Genomic DNA, 20,084 nt, shown 5'->3' on the forward strand with positions numbered 1-20,084 from the left:
TATCCCCCCACCCTAAAATCCTAGGGTAGGTCTCCTTTTTGCTGCCACCACTCGGTCGATTCACGTGGGCCGAGACACCCCTGTTTTCCCCCCCCTCCTCTTTCCAAAGACATTCCCTGGGGAAACACAGATCAACTCACAGAGGGAGAAACCTTCCCCCTCCCCTCTCTGCCCGGAGATAAGCTTGTCTCCCCACCGAGAGAGAGTTTCATAGCCCCTCCCCCTGTATCCACAGTAGAAGAATTTAATCAAATCTTTATAGAAAGAATTTATTAAAAGAAAAACAAGAAAATACAGAATCTCTATGAGTCCAAGCAGGACACTCATAGGGTATAACCTTGCTAAGTTCTGGAGAGAATCCTCTCCAGAACTCAGTACAAACAATACAGGCAGAATTAAGAATAATCAATAACAAACACACAGAATTGCAAACATAGGATTATTAGATGAGGACACAAAGTATCTTTCTAATACTCACTATCTTGACTAGAAGAAATTAGTTCAGAAAGGTGGAAACTTGTAGAGACTTGATTAAAACATCTGGACCCTTGTAACTCCAAACGGCTAAGAACACACACACACAGAACAGAGAGAAAAAGTTCCCTCCTAGGAATTTCAAATTCTCTTCCCTGATTGGTCCTCAGGTCAGGTGCCCACCAGGTACTATGTTTTAACCCTTTACTAACTATTTATTACACTGTTAAATATAAGAAAATGAAGCTTCCCAAGTAAACCTAGCTATGAATGTTGAAGTTTGGAAAGAATTACTAAACAGCTAAGAATACATGCTTTTAGTGAGACTCAATATGCAATTTTTACTCAGCAGAATTCTCCCAAGGAAGTTAACAGCCATTGATAAAGAGATCTTCAGAAAATTCTTCCATTGTATCTAAAAACTTTGTACAAGATGCACAAGCTGTATTTGAAGGCCACCACTCAATCCAAGTCATAGAGTCTAATGGATACTGGTATCTACACAGACAAAAGAGAAAGCTCATTAGTACACAAGGAGTGAAAAAAAGATTAACACAAGAAAAAATTCTAATATTAAATGGATTCCTTTGTGCTTATTTTCCTCTGTTTTAAATGTGGACAGCTGAAGAAGTGTATTAGCATAAAAACAATGGGTAACACAAAATGGATTAAACAAGTTCTTAAAATATTGAATCAATTACAATAAATGACATAACCAGAGGTCTACAACAACTTTGCCACTTTTGATGAGAATGAAGCATGTCATGCTCTGGAGAGAGCTCAGCAGATTCTGATAATATTTTACTTACTTGAAACTGAAACCGACTGTTATCTGAAAGGCCTCTTTTCCCATGATCAAATACTGATTTCCTGGATTCAGTCTAACATCAGTACAAGTCTTCTTTTTAACAAAGGTGATTTCACTGTTTTTTTGGGCAAAAGCCTCTCCTGGAGTTGAAGGGAATGCAGTTATTATATTGGAAAATTTCACAGAAAGAATGATTAAAAAAACAACTGGCTTCAATTTTTCAGGGCCACACACGTTAATTAGGCATAACATACTGATTTGGTTTTACTATTTATCAAAAGGGGGCAAAGCCAAGTCATCCATTAGCCACTAACTATGTTACAGGGAAATTCAGATAAATCAAAACATGGATTTCCCACCCTTTGGAATCAGTCTAGAAACATTAAACAGGTGACAATTTGACTTCCAAAAGTAGCCTTATACAAACCAAATGTGTTTACCAAGATAATTGCAGATGCAAATGGTAAAGCATGAGAACACACGCAACTCCTACTGAATTGCTCAGCTAAATCTCTGCCAACTTTGCTGCATCCAAATTCTACTTTATAAAAGCAAGTATTATTTTCTTTCCTTAAACCATTGTCTACTTGTTTGCCTGCCTAGATTGTGAGATCCTCAGGACAGACTCCACCACAAACAGAAGCAATAATAACAGTTTTAATAAAAGCTTAAATACAGTGAAACTGGTAAAAGACAATAGCTTATAAATATCATCCCAAAGAATCTTCAAATTCATAGAGTACAATTATTCTCTACCTTTATTAGGAGACCACTTAGCACTGATTTTTGTCTGCTGCTTGAGCGGAGGGAGTCTTTATTGTAAATGAAATAATTAAATACATTACAATTAGAACTCTTACCTCTTTTATAGAGATCCAGAAGAGTTGCAGTATACTTAATAAAACTACCTTCTTCACTGGAGGACAAGATGTTCACCTTATAGACTATAAAGAAAAAAAAACAATTGCTACTGTTTCAGGCAGAATTCTTCCTTTTTGCTTTTGCACTACATCCATATACATCAACTACAGATACTCAGATGGATTATATTATGACCATTTGTAAAATGTATTGGTGGTCAAACTGAAACTCTTATAAAGCTAATCAAATGTTTCAGCATATCAGCTGATTGCCCATGGATGGATCCACACCTAACGTACAGCATTTCACAATGAAGTGCAAGGTTTTTCCCCGTTGTCCTCTGAAGCATCTGGCACTAGCTACTGCCAGAGATAGGCTACTTCCAATGTTCCTAGATATTTTCCAGAAATCAGCACAAACATACATATAATGCATCTTAATTAATTAATTAATTAGGAGGGTTTCATTTACTTTTTGTATTACAATGTACTGCTACTATTTTACAAGGACACTACATCTTTGGCACTAAAGAATGCCAAGCATTTCAATACACACACACACACTTTGTTAATCACAATCAAGGTTTTTTAGACTATTCACATGTCATAGTATTATTCATCCAATGTCACTGCTCTAAAACTGGCCTTGATTGTAAGTCTCCATTGCATCTAAATTCATTCAGACCTCTGCTACTCAAAACTATGTCTGAATTTTTAACCAATCATTAACAAACAAGCATTACAACAGTGTTTTTATAAGGCTAATAGCTGAAGTAATTTAAAAATTCTGTAGACATATAAACACAAAGGAAATGATGTAATAATTTACGCATATTCAAATCCAATTACAAAGGATTAGTGTTGGGTGAAAAATACTGATTGTTTTTGCCAGTAACAGAGAATAAGTGATTTAACATTTGACTAACACTTGCACCAGAGGTGAAAGTAAGCCGGTACAGTACGGTACACTGGCTTCCCCAGGCTGGTGATTTAAAGGGCAGAGGCAGCTGGGAGCTCCGGGGCTCTGGCTGCCGCTACCGCAGAGGAGGCCTGGGCCATTTAAATCGCTAAAAGAGTCCAAGGGGCTCCCGGCTGTTGCTGGTACCCCGGGGCTCGGGCAAAGATTTAAAGGGGTTGGGGCTCTGCTGCGGTAGCAGCGGCCAGAGCCCTGGGCCCTTTAAATCACCCCTGAGCTCTGGAGCTCCCAGCTGCCTCTGCAGCTGGTAGCTCTGGGGGTGATTTAAAGGGCCGAGGGCTGCCAGCCACCGCTACAGCAGCTAGAGCCCTGGGGCCTTTAAATCTTGATTTAAAGGGCCAGGGTATTTAAAGGCCCCACCTCTTCTGGTTGAGGCAACACCTCCTGCTCAGGACTCCGGTGTACCGGTAAATCCTTTCAGTTACTTTCATCCCTGACTTGCACAGAACTGTGCTAGCTACAAAAATATTTTGTTAACGTGACTATCATAGATTTCCATAACTAAAGTGTAAAGGATTTTTTAAATCTGAGAACTGCCTTATAGAACCATGCTATAGACTAGCAAGAGGTAGATGACAGGATGGTGTGGTTAGCATATTATCAGAAAAAATACCAATTTCACACAGGTCAGAAGCCATGCTAGAATGCTGCTAGTCTAAAACATGGTTAAAGTCAAAATCCTTAACATGGTTCTGATCCCAGCACTGACAAGTCTTTAAAAAACAGAAATATGTTTAAATAACTCTATGGGACATGTTCCTTCTTTTTGTATTTTGGGGGTAACATTTAAAAAGCAAACAACAAAAAAATCAAAGCCTATGTGAGAAGAATGTTAGAGATTACATTATCTGCTTTTAACCAACAAATTACAGGAAACTCAATTACATCTGATGCTTTGTTCACAACTTGCCTTATGTGTGCCTAAGTATTAGAACACATTATACAGAACATCAAATCATCACTGTTCAGAGACCCTTACAAAACCCAGAGAAACACAGTATGTATGTGGGCGAGTACACTGTCCTCTGGGATTGGTGTAAAATTGTGCCTCTATTTTTTATTACCTTTTTCAATAGGGGAAAGGTTTCTGCCTAGTTTGGCCAGCAAAATGAGAAATCTATGTTTTGTATAGTTTCAATTCTAGTGTGATGCTGCTCTTTCACAGGAATGAAACAAGATTATCACAGCCTGTAATAAACCTTAAGCACTGCAGACATATCTGAAACGGAGTAATTTACTTTGCAAAAGTTAGCTGAAAATAACCAAGGGCTTTGATTTTTAATTCTGAAAAAAATGTGTTTGATTTTAAAGAATACTAAGTGAAAGATATATAATGAGGTCTGTCTTTACCCCAGTAGATCTAAAGACACTGTCTATGATAAAGTACTGGAACCAATCCTGAGAGATATTCAGCAACCTCAATTCCTATTGACTTGAGCAGGAGCTGAGAGCCCTCAGATCTTCTTAAGAGATAGGCAGCTCCTTCAAAGATTGGGACCATTAACTCTATGTAATTTCCACAGAAGTTACCTTTGTCTATGTTGAATTATTTTAATTTACAGGTACTAATATTGGTATGTTCACCTTTATGAGTAACATGTTGTTAACAAGAGTCCCATGCTTCCAATGTTCTTATAGGTATATTGAAAAATGCTGCATCTCTCAAAGCAACATATATAAAAATATAAAAGGTGCACTCTGTAGCATCTCATCATCACTCATCACACAGTGTTCATTTGTTTTTCAAAGTAATATGTACTGATCATTCAAGTCTTACCATATGCAATGACTTGCTGGCATGCAGCTTCCCTCCTCCTATCAGCAGTTATTGTCAGATCTAATTTCTTTTGCATTTGACTGCATTCCGCTATGTTTAGTGAAAGAATACGATGTTAATGCTAGGAAGCAACATCAGCACAAGCCCTCTTTTAAAGTATAATTAATTTCTATTTGCTCATGGCAATCTGTAACACAGAAGCAAATTTTCAAATAGCAGCAATGGAGCTAAGCTACTCAATTCCCATTTAGTCAACGTAACTAAAGTCAATGAGAGTCGTGCAGCTAAATTCCATACATTTTTTTTAAGTTTAGAATGTAATGAATGTTTAATTTATTGCAAAGGCAACGTTTGCTGTTCTAAAATAGAATACATAGCTCCTTTCACTTCTATATAGTACTCTCACCCACAAGGATCCCAAAGCATTAAGCTGTATTCTCCAACTAACTGCAACAGAATGGCATTTTTCAGAAAGTTTACCTTCCATGCATTTGCACTCATCTCCTTCACACAGTCTCAGAAGTTTGTCATTTCCATAGGGGTTATAAAATATGGTGCATTGTTTATCTAGAGAATTGAATAGGAAAAAATAAATGCATGAAAAAGTTGAATTCCAAGAGAGTACTGCCAGAACGATGGTGACTGTGACATAAGCCTTAATATAATGTAGGTTAAAAGTTGTGGAAAAGGGACAAACTGTTAGATTCTTAACAGGATTCAAGGAATCTTCTGAGAGCAAGAGATGTGAATTTGAAGAACTGGAACACATACCTGGTGCATGGTATTCATACACAGTGAATGTGGCAGGGCTCCGCATGCCAACACGGTAAATCTCCCCTATTCGGAACGCAACACACATGAATTTATTAGCTGGCACCTGTTTGAAGGATGCATGAATTAGAAAGAGACCAAAAGGAAGTTCTGTGTTACCAAAGAAATAAAATAGTGCTTCCGATTGTGAATAATCATAGGAAATAAAAAAGATGATCTACCGAGTCTATCTGTAGAACAATATGTCCATCTTTTATCTCATAATTTGTTATCAACTGATCAACTCCACTTGCAAGCTAGGGGAGGAAAAGAGAAAGGTTTTTATCAGCTAATTAAAAAGATTTTACATGGTCTTCCATAAAAGTTTTATGCTTAATGGTTTTAGCATGGTTTTGTAAAACATTTTCTACAAATGGATCTTCAGTTATTTTAGTATTGCCATGTGATCCTAGTCATGAACAATTCCATACTTTAAGGGAACTGTTCTTTCATCCCTTTGGGATAAAAACAACAACAATAATAGTTAGAGATGTACTAAAACTATGAAATCTCAACATTCTTGAACTTTGGTGAAGTCTGAGTCCAGATCCAAACTTCATATTTGTCTCTCATTTCTCTAGGGCATTGACTCCCATTGACTTAACTGGATAAAGCCATAATGGGCAAAACCCAGACTCTAGACTCAGGTACACTATTCCAATTAGTATGAGAAAAATGCTTTGCAATAAGATAGAGACAATGTTGAAAATCTGTGCTACTACCATAAAAAGATATAAAGCAGGACAATAGGTAAAGATAAAATGTTCTTTAATATTTACAGTAGATAAATCTTCTGTATTTGCTTCCAGTCCGCTAACCAAAGTTATATCCATCACTGCATGGGAAGACTCTGACTGTGGTTCTCTCTCACTAGGCTTGTACCTAAAATGGACAAAAAATTGAATATAGATAGAACCAAAACTTAGAATGTACAGCACGGTCCTCAGAAAAGCCTCTGGGCAAATTCTACTCATACTTATGTCATTGTAAATCCGTAACAACGTCACTGACTTCAGCTGATTTACTCCAGATTTACACCAATAAAATCAAGAGAGATTACAATGATTATTTACATTACTGTAGTGGCCAGAGGCTCAATCCAAACACAAAACTAAAGGAGTCCCTAACCCAGAGAGCTTACAATCTTTGACCCTGATCCTAAACATGCTTACACACATGCACATAAAAAGGGGTAGAAAGAGGGAAACAAGGGTCACAGCAGTAGTAACACAAGGTGGCCATTATTAGCAAGTGGATGATGAATGTTTTAATCTCTTTTTTCCTTCTAATTTTGTTTTTCAAAAGTGAGGGAAATTAATTATAAATGTGTGTGCTAAAGTAAGTTAAGCCTACAGTTTTGAATATTCAGAAAACGTGAAATGCACAAGTAACCTCTTCATAGTAACCCTTGGCACTGCTCTAATGACTTAAGTGCCAGCTGGGAATTTCACTCTTGTGTGGGGAATTCTGAGTAGGGCAGAGCTAGGAACCCAAGAAGTTCAGAGTTTGGATTAAACTTAAAAGATACCTAGACATGTAAAAGTATTGAAATGCTCAGTTATGTCACTGAAAAATCAATTGTACTTACTTTGCGCAAGCCTCTAAACGTTCAGGTTGGTCATCATCTTGTCTTCTTTCACCTTTTGTATGTTAAATAGAACAAATCATTTATAGCTCTTCAGACGCAGCTGTCCAGTCCGCAGCGTACTTATATGAACAGGTTCTCATGAAATATTTTCATATTCAGGGGCCAAATACTGTTCATACATTTTTTCAGTCCATTTTTAATGGGAACCCACATTTTATTCATGAACAAACAACATAATTTTTCATTTATATCTTAGCCAAAATTTTAGTTTTTATAATCTGAACCAGCAAAGCGCTTATACATCTGCTTAAGTAAATGAAACTCACATGGGTTAACTTAAGTGCTTAAGTGCACAGTACTTGCAGAATTAAACCCACTGACCTCCCCTCCCAGATCCTCCTTCTGCAAGGTAACAGCTGTGCATTGTTAAATTAACAGCTACGAATGACATCAAAAATTGATTGGGCTGAAGGTAAAGTTATGTGCCCAGGATAATATTGACCACTTTGTTAATCAAGATGCATTTTCCTGTACAGTCCTGATTAATTTAAGAAACAAAAACATGTTTTTAAAAGTCACCACTAGCTCTTTACCTTTATCTGTCAATACATTAACCTTCAACTCAAAGTTACATGTCTCCTCAGAAGTACTGAATTTATGATATACAGTCCTCACCTATAAATGTACAAATAAAATAGACAATTAACAGAAAACATGCACAGAAAACAATTCTCAAAATTGATAAGCAGCTGTTCACATCTGGAGATGATTAAAGGCAGACAGTCATATGTAGAATTAGATGTCAGTGTCAGGGGGCTTATTTGAACCTTGGAAATTAGGTTTGTCGGGGTCATAAACATGACCACAGGTAAGTAAGCTTTGGCTGTTACGGCATCCAGAGAAGCCCCAATGAAATCAAACCATTGTAGTGTACTGGGATCAAAGTAGACTTTTTGATGTTGTGTTGAAGACCTAACCTGTGGAATAGGTGGTTTTTACTGCGGAAGGAACTTCATCATACGACCGGCCCTTGAACAGCCAATCATTGAGGTAAAGGAAGACGATCATACCTAGTTGCCATAAGTGAACGGCTACCACCTGCCATGACCTCTGAGAACATTCTGGGGCAGGGAGGACAAAAGGAAGCACTCTACTGGTAGTGATTCTAGTCTACTGTAAAATGAAGAAACCTCTTGTGAAAGGGGCGAATTGTGATGTGAAAATATACATCCTGACGGTCAAGGACTGCGAACCAGTCCCCAGAATCCAGTGATAGAATTATAGCTGTGAGAGTCACCATCCTGAAATTCACAAAGGTGTTTAGGAGTCTGAGATCTAATATTGGTCTCCATCCCCCATTCTTTCTGGGGACCAGACAATACTTTGAATAGAATCCCTTCCCCTTGTGCTGGGCTGGAACTGTTTCTATGGCCCCTATGCATAGGAGACAGATGACTTCCTGTCTCAGCAAATGATCCTAAGACAGATCTCGGCCTCAAAGGTACTCTCTCTGGGACCTACGGTCTCTGAAAGAATCATTCTCTGAGGTGACTGAGATTTCTCTGAAGAGGGCTCTGGTGGGAGATACAGAACTCCTCTTCTTTGGAGCCTGTGGTACCTTTGGCACCTTTATCCTGGGAAAATTCCAGCGCATGGGATATGGAGGTCAACGGGGCATTAAGTGCACTTGAAGGCCAGTGTACAAGGGGTCCTCTGACCCAAGATCTGATGCTGGTCTCAGGGCTTGCTCCATCATAAGCAATCTAAATTTGATTTCTCTGTTTTCTCTAGATCTGCTCTTAAAAGAAGTGCAAATCTTACACTTTGCCAGTATGTGGGTGTCTCCCAGGGAAGACACTGAGAATGTCCATTGCTAATGGAGATGGACTTCCTGCAGAAAAAAGGCAGTGCATAAGGCCTGGGGATCCTGGCATAACAAATGATGACCACCCTTAAGACAGAGCCATTCAAAAGTGGTGGAGAACAAGGATGTTCAATTAAAAAAATCCCAGATAAAAAAGGAGCTACCAGACTAATAAAGTAAAATAAACAAATTGGTAAACTAAACTATATGAAGACTAGGATAAAAAAAGCGAAGCTACTGCTAGGCTGAAAGCAGGCATGCTAGATGCTTTGTCTCATGCCATAGGGCATCTAAGAAAGAACGAAGGGTGGTTCACTCATGCAGTTCTATGTATACTCTGTATGGCGCATGGAGATGTGAGGTGTGCACGCTGGGCCGAACAGACACTGTTACCAAAAATTACTGATCAAAGGCACATGGGGCACATGCATCCTGAAGTGGCACACCCATAGGGACACTACTTGAAGAAGAAGTATACATCAATATATCACACATGCAAGTTAATATATGGGTGTACAGTAATGACTCCTCTTAGAAAACTGCAGAGGAAAAGGGATAAAGAGAGGACAGAATAATTGAAATGTACGTTAATCCAGTCTGTGCATATGAGACTAGGTTGTGGTCCTGGGTTTATATTTTAAAAGAATAACAAATATCAACCACCTTACTGAAGTGCCTTTGTGAATTATGTATTGTTCTATTCTGAAAGGTAGCAATCAATTATTTATTTGTAAAATTCCTGGAGGCATAGAAGCCAAAGGATAAATAGCATGCCATAACAGCATTGTAATATATTTATAAACAATAATACAAAGCACAAAAAATAGATAAAGAGAAGGCACATTCTCTATTACAAAGTTATTGAGGCGTTTTTCAAGAATTTTCACTAATTTGGGGGTTCTCCATTTTTCGGTGCCCAATTTGAGGCACCTAGAAATTGACGTCTCCAATTACACACTCCAAATTAGCAAGCACTGTTACAAAATTTTGGTCTAAATATATAGAACTATGGAACAGATTAATTGGGGGAGGAGGGAATAATTTCCATCGCTTGTCTCACTACAAATAAATCACCTGAGGTAATTTAATTATTTTACTGCTGTCAAAATGTTCCCAAATTAGACAATATACTTTAGGAGTCACATGACTTAAGACAAATGAGTTGAGTTGGTGTAAAAACAGGTGTAACTAATGATTGCAAATGGAGCTGCACCTTTTCAGACAAGATCTATATCCCAAATGGCTTCTGCCACTTTGGTCCAGGGAACAGGGAACAGAAGTGGGAATGTAGAGGAAATCTCTCTGTATCCCTTTCATTGCCCATATTGACAAGACCAAAAACAAGGCTTCATTTCTTTAAAAATGTTTGCTTAACCACTTACATTTACTGTTGCTAAGCCAGTGCTACTCCCAGTGCTTACATATATGTCATCGTACAAAGGTGCCTAAAGACGTAAACATAAATATGATTTGACATTAAATATAAGTATTTGCAAAGTAATAGTTAAGCTACTACAATTAGCAGTCAAATAGGTAGAAGTCTCACACATCTGATGATCTTTTTTACATTTCTGATTACACGCAAAGGGCCACTGTTTACATTTGTGCAGTCCTACTGAATTCAATGGGACTTCTCATGTAAATAAGTGTTTCCAGGATGTGGTCCTGAATCAGTGAAACTTTTAATCACTTGCTGCATCAACTAAATCTTACTAGATGAAGACAAAAGTTAATCAAATGCTATTTTTCATACACACATTTTCTTTTTATAAAATGTGTCTAGACTTTCTTTCTAAAAGGAATTTTTGTAAGTTATTAATAAGATTTGTTTTCACTTTTCTAAGGTAAAACTATTCACTCACTTCCACAATCCTTCCTATGTAATTTTCTTCTGTCAGTTTATAGCGCTGAAGGTCTCCATAATTCTTGTAAGCCACCTTGACATCCATGTTCAGTAAAAGATGTTGAACGAGAAGGGAATATTCAGTCAAGGCTTCAAGGGCATTAATTGTGTCCTGTCGAAAATCAGTTAGAAAGAATTACTACTGGAATGGAAACAAAACTGTAACAAAATTGATTATTAAACATTTTACTCAGACACTTATTTAGGAAGACAGATAGTGGTAACCCTAACCAGCTAAGCAGTTTAATAGTGCTTTATTATACTCTCAATAAAACGATAGGATATTTAACACTACCTTTGTGGGCATGTTTGTGTAATTTATTGTTTTATTAAAAGTTTGTAAATAAGTGCACAGTTGCTGGAAACAGATGTTTTAAAAGTAAGCAAGCTAGTAAATAAGCATAACTATTGCTGTGCAAAATTGCTATATCATCATTTTTTACTTCATAGATTGTTTTATTTGCAAAAACGGAGAGTTTGCAAGAATTAGCAAATTTGGTCAAGGGTGACTTTTTGTCAGAAAGCATATGGGAAAACACTGACATTCCACTAATCATTTTTTAAAAACACAAGTGAATTTGCTGTTTTTAATACAAAAAAATTTTCACCTGTAAACACGGTTTTTCAGTTTTTGTGAAAAACAGTGACAAATTCAGTGTCACAAAATATATTGATTTTGTAGAAATTTTGGTCAAAATGAGCTTTTTCCTGGTTCAGTTTTTTCATCTGGCGGTAATTTAAGTCAATGGAGTAAGCCTGCAGATATACGAGTAATGATTTGCATGTACTGCTAAGGAAGTAATATACCTGCAGCTGGAGGTCATGTTACTAATTTCCTTTGATTCCCACCCAACATACAGGACACACAAGTCATCAGTTTGGCTCATGTATTACCCTACTATAGGGTGACCAGATGTCCCGATTTTATAGGGACAGTCCCGATTTTGGGGTCTTTTTCTTGTATAGGCTCCTATTATCCCCCCTGTCCCGATTTTTCACATTTGCTATCTGGTCACCCTATCCTGCTAAGGCTTCTCTGATTTCATCATCTGAAGAATGGGAGAGAAATATTTAAAAACACACCTGAGTGGAATAAAATCCACCACCATATCTTTGCTCTTCAGACAACCATCTGACAACTGGATTAGCATAGACTTTGTCCCCACTCAGCAGAGTGGTTAGCAAGGCATAAGCAGTGGTTTCAACAATCTGCGCAGTGCCAGCATTAGGAACATATTTATCTAGTTTAGTGGAAGTATCCTTCCAAAAACGATAAACAGGAGGGTCACCTGGAAGAGTAATAAAATATTAGCAGGGGTTAATGTAGATTGTAACGGGACGGGGAGCTCCACACAAGCCAAGCTGGGGGTGGGGGGAGTACTGCTTACCCAAGTCAGGGAGAGGAGAAGCTCTCCCTCTCTTTTTATCAGAGACGGAGTTGTGCTCCCTTTATGCCCAAAGGCTATTTTAACCTCTGAATATAATGTGACCTGTGCACAACACAGTTTCATTCTCTAACAGGAAAAGAAGACACTATTCCTTTGTTGCTACCTTCGTTGTGAAACAGATGGTGGTAGATTTGTATTCTGTTGATCTTGGGAATAGAGGAGTTTGATGTATTGCAGGATATTTACAAACCAGTAACAAGTGATTTTTAACTATATTACCATTAATTTTCATGTTTTATACTTATATGTTGTACATATTAACAGAAACTAAATATTAAAAAAATAGTTAAGATCAGCGACTTGTAGTGGAACCAAATTGTGCATTTTGAAATCAAAATGCTAGTGAGGACCACAAGGCAAGAGAATTGCTCGTCTAAGTCCCCTCTGCATCCCATAGTTTTGTTAAGGCAGCCCTAATATCATGTACATACAAATCACTATAACAGTCATCCACCTGCTTTTACACTATTCAATAAAACCCCCACACTGAATTTCTTGAAAGGAGATGGAAACTCTGTAGGTGTACGCACGCCCACATGCGTGGTCGTCGGAGACTTTTGCCTTAGCGGTATCCGTAGGGCCGGCTGTGGCACCCTCTGGAGTGCCGCACTCATGCCGCAGTATATCAGGCGCCGCTGATCCTATGCCCTCTTAGTTCCTTCTTGCTGACTACTCTGACAGAGGGGCAGGAGGGCAGGTAATGGAATGGACATGAGCAACACATCTGGAAGAACAACAGTTACGAAAGGTAGGTAACCGTTTTTTCTTCTTCGAGTGCTTTCTCATGTCGATTCCATTCTAGGTGACTTGAAAGCAGTATCCCCAGCGGTGGGCTTGAAATTCACAGTGTTGCAGATTGGAGTACAGCTCTGCTGAAACCAGAGTCACCTTGAGCTTGGTGAATCAGCGCAAAGCGTGAAGTGCATGTGTGCACGGACGACCAGGTTGCGGCCCGACAAATTTCTTGAATCGGCACCTGAGCGAGGAAGGCTGCCAAGGACGTCTGCATCCTAGTCAAGTGAGCCATCACGATCGCCAGTGGGGGCACCTTCGCCATCTTATAACAGTAATGGATGCAGGCAGTGATCCATGATGATAGTCATTGGGCGACCCTTCATCCTCTCTGTGACAGCAACTAACAACTGCGTTGACTTACGGAACGGCTTCATTCTATCTATGTAGAAGGCCGGTACCCTTCTGACGCCAATAAACTCTATGCACTGGACTGGCATTAATGTGGACTTTTCAGTGTTTATTAACAGGCCGAGGTCACTGCAGGTGGAACGTACCAGATCGAGGCTCCTTTGCACCTGCTCCGGACACCTGTCCTTGATGAGCCAGTCATCGAGATTGGACTCCCCGACGTCTCAGGTAAGCTGCAACCGGTGCCACGCATTTTGTGAATGCCCTAGGGGCCAAGGACAGGCCAAAGGGGAGCGCTGTAAACTGGAAGTGGCGTCCTGCCACTATGAAACGATTAACTATTTACATCTAGAAGCAAAAGGCTAGGATAGAAGAGAAAATCACTAGCCGCTTACGAAGCCAGAGACAGAAGTGCTCTGACTGAACACCATGGGTGGTAAGAAGGAACTGAGAGGGCATAGGACCAGCAACGCCTGATATACCACGGCGTGAGTGCGGCACTCCAGAGAGTGCCACAGCTGGCCCTACAGATACCACTAAGGCAAAAGCCTCAGACGACCGCACACTTACAATGGAATCGACACAAGCAAGCACTTGAAGAAGAACATGTATTGTAACTAATTAAGTATTTCAATTCATCTGAAAGAATCTTTATGGTCAAGTTCCTCTGTGCTGCAAACTTTGCTCACTTACCTACAGACTATCTACTTCAATTACAGGTTCTTTAGGTTGAAGAGATAGTTTACTGAGTCAAACCTTTTACAAGAGCTTCCTTCTTCAGTGCAGAGAAAGCTGAGCGTGCACCAGGGTGGTTTGAATCCATGAGAGCTAAAGCGTAAGCAGCTAATGCCAAGGTAAATGTGCTTTGGGCAGCTTGCACATTTTTCAGCAAATACTCTTCTGCTGCATTTTTAGCTTCTTGGATTTTCTGAAAAGGTGAACAGGAGGTTATATGTATTGGAAGGATAATCATCTATTGTATTACCAAGACATTATGTATTTATACAGTACCTTCTACAACCAAATCCCCAGGTAAATGATCTCGTTTGTTCTTTTGCTTATTTTGGAAGCTGCATCACCACTGTGGCTCACTAAAGGCTAAATCACCATGTATATATTAACACTTGACACTGGAAGTAACTCTTATGATAAAAGAAAAGAGCTTTGGTTTGTGGGTGGTTTGGGTTGAGAGAGAATCATAGATCCTCATGATCAATCCTGACTTGCCTCTGGGTCAGGGCTGGGGGGAAGGGTGAAGGGGGAAATCTCAGGACAGCAGAACACAGAAGACAGAATATGATTGCCTGGGGCCTCACTGGAGAAATGAAAGCATTACATACCTGTGTTGGACATAAGTGAATGGCCTTTGCAAGTCCAACAACAGAAAAAGCTGTGAGATACAAAGTTTTTTCTTTGGCTTCTTTAGGCAAAGTACCCTAAAAAAAATCCAAATACATAAATAAAGCTAGTTAGAAACAGTGCGGTCAATTGATAAAAAGAATATTTTACAGTTTAGGTGAGGAACTAAAGAAAAATTTCGGTAAGAAGTATCAGTTCAATAGCAATTTTATTTTTACACTGAAAAGAAGAAGTGTTCTTTTGTGAAGAGGTTAATTTATTTAAAAAAATACAAACAAACAGACTAGACCAAAAATACATGTAAAAGTAATGACAAGCCAATATTTTTTCAGGACTTGTATATCATGATTAGAAAAAGACAATATACATGCTGCTTTTGCAGCATCTAAGAAGTAACATACAGGTATTTGTAGCTGAAAAATATAGTGAAGTTTGAAAGACTGCACTACTGTAAAAGTGATTTTAGAAGGAGAGCTGTGTGAACATGTATTATAACTCAGTGAATTATAGCAAAATTATCTATAAATCTCTGATTCAACATAGCATTTAAGTACTTGCTTATGTGCTTTGCTGAATCAGGGCCTAAAACAGCTTGTGTGTCAAATAGTGGAGTACCTTATGGCAACTTCAGCCTTTAATATATGCACAAATAAAACATGTTCACTGATCATACCTGTAGTTTTACTGGCTGATAACTTGAAAGTTCCTTGAACGACCCATCTGTCATTTGACAATTTTCAATCAGCCACATCAGTGAATTACAAACAGAAATTTGATCCAGAGTAATATACTGACTAACTTGTCCAAAAATCCTTAAGGCAAAAGCTGTCAACCTGTGAAGGAAATGGAGCAAAATATAGATGTTTTGTTCAGTGTGTGTGGTGATTTTTTTTGGGTAGTTTAAAATTCCAAAATAGATAGAGAGCACCTATTTAGGCACAAACTTGCATTACTCAGGATTTGGGTTTACTGTTTGTTGCCATGGGTCAATTAAATCTTTTTGCAGCCCTTTCAGAATGGCTGGCCAAATGTATGACTGTGACAGGGCACTCTGAGTAGCACCCTGGTCACTGATGTGGCTACAACATGAAAAAGGCTGCAGGCTTCGAGCAATTAAACACTTTCTGTTGGGGGATTATGAGCACCTGTAATCACTGGGCTAATGATGGGAGGATATAAGTGGAAGAAACAGGAAGCAAGGGGGAGCTCAGAAGGAAAGCTCAGGGGGTGACTGCTCCGCACTTTAAATGAGGAATTAAAGGGGGAATTGTCTGGTTTGTTAGGGAAAGGCGTCTACCTCTTTAAGGGATGGAGAGGCAGGAGTGACTTTTGCCGCAGCTGCAGAGAGGACAGTGTGGGGACACTGACCCATCCCCCCCTCCACCCCCAGGGGATGGGTATAAGTTCAAACTAGACAGGTGAAACCCTCTTTTACCCAAACCGGATGGAGATGCACCCACTCTCCCATCCAGGGAAGTGGTGAAATATCAAGTTTGGTCAGGATCCACTGTGGGCACTATGCTAGCTGTTCCTTTCTTGTGCGGCTGGGAAGGAATTTTCCCCTCACCAACAGATTGACCAAGGCAGTGTGTGGGGTTTTTCCTGCCTTCTCCACAGCGGGTTCAGGAGGGACTTAGCTGGGGCGAACATGGAATGGGAGTTAAGCTATAATGCTGCAACTCATTATATAAATGTGGGGTGGACGTCCAATGCAGATTCTCCATAGAGAAGGGATACAGTGATCAGATAAAGGGATTAGTAAGGGATTTAATGGAGATACATGTTGTTAAAGGAGTGGAAACAGGAGTGTTCAGGGCTCCTATGACTGGCACAGCAGGGAGCCAACCCTCTCTCCTTTATAGCCCACCTTAACCCTCATTTGGGGGGGCGGAAGGGAGCATTGCAAGATCCCAGCAGTGGGTTGGCTGGGGACCAGGATGGAAAGGGTTGGGGGACTGATGGAAGCCCCCAGGTATATATTAAAATGATCACGGAATTACCCGCACTGTACACTTTTATCTGCCAGGTACACCCAGAAAATTAATAATTAAGTTGTGACCTAATTAAATCACATGCACTGTCTCCTGTTCTTTTTTCCAATATAGCTGGACTATGAGACTGGCTTGAAGAGTGAACGCTGCAGGGAAACCTCCTCTTGCTGTAAGATTGCAGTCCACTGTTATACTTTGCAATGAAGGAATAAATACAAATCTGGTGGTGAAAAGGTAACAACCTGGTGCGTGTGTCTGAGAGGCCACATGAGCTGGCCAGGCAGTGAGGTACACTGGGTAGCCACAGAGGCACCCTGTGGCAATGATCAATAGTATTTTTAAATTATCATTGTAAAATAAAGTTAATCAAATCTCATGCTGCAGTGTGTGAGCTGATCTCTACAGAGCACAGGAAGGTGATTTTTCCTTAAATATAATACTGTACAATAGTCTTGGCGCATTGTGGGAGATTTTCCACCCTTCTCGGAACCATCAGCAATTAGTCACTGAGAGTCACTTCTTCCTTTAAATACTTAGGCAAAAGTGTTGCCCATGATCCATAAGTGGAACTAACAGTGGCATTGATGGAATACTGTGCACAGATTAATGGCAATACAAAATATGGCCCTTAAACATTCGTCACTGTGAAAACACAGGACTGAATCAAACCTTTCAGATCCACTGTAATAAAATCATTTTAACTCACCAAGTGCTGGATGTCCCGTCTTTCCACATGCTGTATGAGAAGTCTCTGTTTCTGAATGACAGGATGCTTACAATACCTAAGACATACATAAACCAGACAGTGTTTCTGAAGCACTGATTTCTATTCGAATTATGTTTCTTCACTCAGAAGAAAAATTAACCTCCCCTTGATAACTGGCCTTTAATTGTTTTGTTTCTAAAATAGCAGCAAATGGTTAACTTCCAACTCAAAGAGATAATATTAAATTATGCTAATTGTGCATGTCAACTAAAACTTTAAATAAAATATGATCTTATTTTATAGGGTGCGCAACATAGGTGTCAGTTCTTCAAGCAATTTTGTAGTTCAGCCACTACAGAAACATTATGTGAAACATAGCTAACCCTACAGTTTTGGTTTAAAATAATTTTTTTTAAATACATTAGCTTTATTACATTTTCATCAAATATTAAACATTAACTTTCCTATCCAACAGTACCTACAAGTCCTTAGAACTTTCAAATGAAACCAGAAATTGGAGACCAAATTTTTCTACCTTCTTTCATCTTCCTCCTCATGTTAACTCTTGATGTTATGGTTTCAGGGCCAAGTAAATTCCAGTTATCGGACTTTTCCAGGTAGTGAAAGACATAAAATACTGGAGCAATACTCATGAGCTCTGCCTCTGCACTGCCCTTGGGCAAATTAGTAAGAAACTGGACACCTTCACGTTTGAGAACAGCAGAGATTACCTCACCCATAAGCTGTCCTGTGAAGAAAAACAACATGGTTAATTGCTGCCTCAGAAATACTGTACAGGCATAACTCTTATTGACTTAATTGGGAGTTATGCAAATACACCTCTACCTCGATATAATGCTGTCCCTGGGAGCCAAAAAATCTTACCGCGTTATAGGTGAAACCATGTTATATTGAACTTGCTTTGATCCACCGGAGTGCGCAGCCCTGCCTCCCCTCCCCGGAGCACTGCTTAACCGTGTTATATCCAAATTCGTGTTATATCAGGTGGCGTTATATCGAGGTAGCGGTGTATATCTGAAGGTGGAATTTCGCTCATAATATTTAGAGATACTGTAATCATTTTCTATTAAAATCTATTAATAAAGATAGGATTTTAAGACAAGATAATCTCTAAATAAAAGGCTGGTCTAAATAGCCTTTTCTCAAAAGAAAGAGAGAGAACCTGAGAGTATAGTCAGGTGGGTAGAGCAGAAAAGGATGAAATTAAGAAAGACAGCAAGCATGTATATAGAAACTAAATATAAAATACTGCATAAATTTCATTCCAATTTACCTTTTATACTCACAGTCCTGTCAATTTTCGTTTTGGGGACCAGATCTAATGGTGTCCTGTGTCGAAATTCTTGTCGTCTTCTGATTATACCTGCAATTGGAAATAAATACATATATATCACAACATATTTATAGCATTACCTATGTAATTGCAGAATTTAGATCCCAGCAGCCCTGCTGGGTCAGATTGGAGGCCACAGCTATTTGCCAAAAAATCCTGAAAACTAGAGTTGGGTCTAAAATCCAGATTCAAACAATTCTCAACTTTGAAAAAGTTCAGATCCAGACCCTAATTCCATAATAAATTAAACTAATACTTGGATCTTTAGAAAAGTTCTAGTCTTGATCAGAATTTTGGGGTATAGATTAATCTCTGATTAAACTGGATTATTTTCTATTCTAGGGAAAGCAGCACTTGGTAGTTGGTTTTCCTGAACAGCTAAATTTAGAAAAATCTCAAAGTCTGCATGCCATATAAGATATGAGTAAATGTTCCTCTAACCATTCCAATTAATCAAAATGGCTAGCTACTTTGAAAGGGACTCCATTATTGTGTGCTCGGGCATGCAATTTCACAGCAGAGATATGTGAACGTTATGCCATGAAGAACTACTGATTTTGATGTTTGTCTGAGATTGCAGAGTAAAAGAACAAATAAGAAGATACAAAATAACTTTCCATACCATAAACACCTCGTGGATCCAGAGAAAAGCCTGCATGAAGTTCTCTTTTAATACCTTCTGGCTGCAATCAAGATGAGGCCAAAACTAAGCTGTACATCAAAGTACTTTGTTTAATTTAACACACTGACTAAAGCAATAATTTAAAAATACTGTATCATACAATCAGACCCACATAATTTTGTCTAATTCTCAGTTTGAAGGTTTTATGATGCTGCTGCCAGCAATTTGTTTTCAAAACAAAATCTTCAACCAAAATTAGCAACCAATATAAATAAAGTTTATAGGAATTATAAAACTCTAATAAATATATCTTTACAATAAATATATTTAAGTATTTTAAGAACTGATGCAAACTACATCATCAATATTCTATACTCTATTTGCTTATTTTAAGTCACAAG

The 20,084-nt window shown here is 38.7% G+C and overlaps 1 protein-coding gene across 2 annotated transcripts in view; it reads right to left on the reverse strand.

The window, feature by feature from the left end:
- Positions 1-753: 753 nt before the first annotated feature.
- Positions 754-20,084, reverse strand: part of C5 (complement C5) — a 50,706-nt gene continuing 31,375 nt past the window's right edge. Inside the window, exons 22-41 of one of the 2 annotated variants that reach the window (XM_044992495.1) lie at positions 19,684-19,744; positions 19,002-19,091; positions 18,243-18,455; positions 17,708-17,783; positions 15,684-15,843; positions 14,992-15,087; positions 14,408-14,579; positions 12,144-12,349; positions 11,020-11,172; positions 10,540-10,602; positions 7,887-7,968; positions 7,294-7,345; positions 6,485-6,587; positions 5,888-5,962; positions 5,667-5,772; positions 5,376-5,462; positions 4,896-4,985; positions 2,143-2,226; positions 1,284-1,422; positions 754-972 (exon numbers count right to left, since the gene is read on the reverse strand). In XM_044992495.1, coding sequence (XP_044848430.1) covers positions 843-972; positions 1,284-1,422; positions 2,143-2,226; positions 4,896-4,985; positions 5,376-5,462; positions 5,667-5,772; positions 5,888-5,962; positions 6,485-6,587; positions 7,294-7,345; positions 7,887-7,968; positions 10,540-10,602; positions 11,020-11,172; positions 12,144-12,349; positions 14,408-14,579; positions 14,992-15,087; positions 15,684-15,843; positions 17,708-17,783; positions 18,243-18,455; positions 19,002-19,091; positions 19,684-19,744 — 2,238 coding nt within the window. In that variant the 3' untranslated portion in view covers positions 754-842. The other variant, XM_044992496.1, reaches the window with a different exon arrangement.

The sequence above is a fragment of the Mauremys mutica genome, chromosome 18 (assembly GCF_020497125.1).
Source record: "Mauremys mutica isolate MM-2020 ecotype Southern chromosome 18, ASM2049712v1, whole genome shotgun sequence".
Classification (NCBI taxonomy): Eukaryota; Metazoa; Chordata; order Testudines; family Geoemydidae; genus Mauremys; species Mauremys mutica.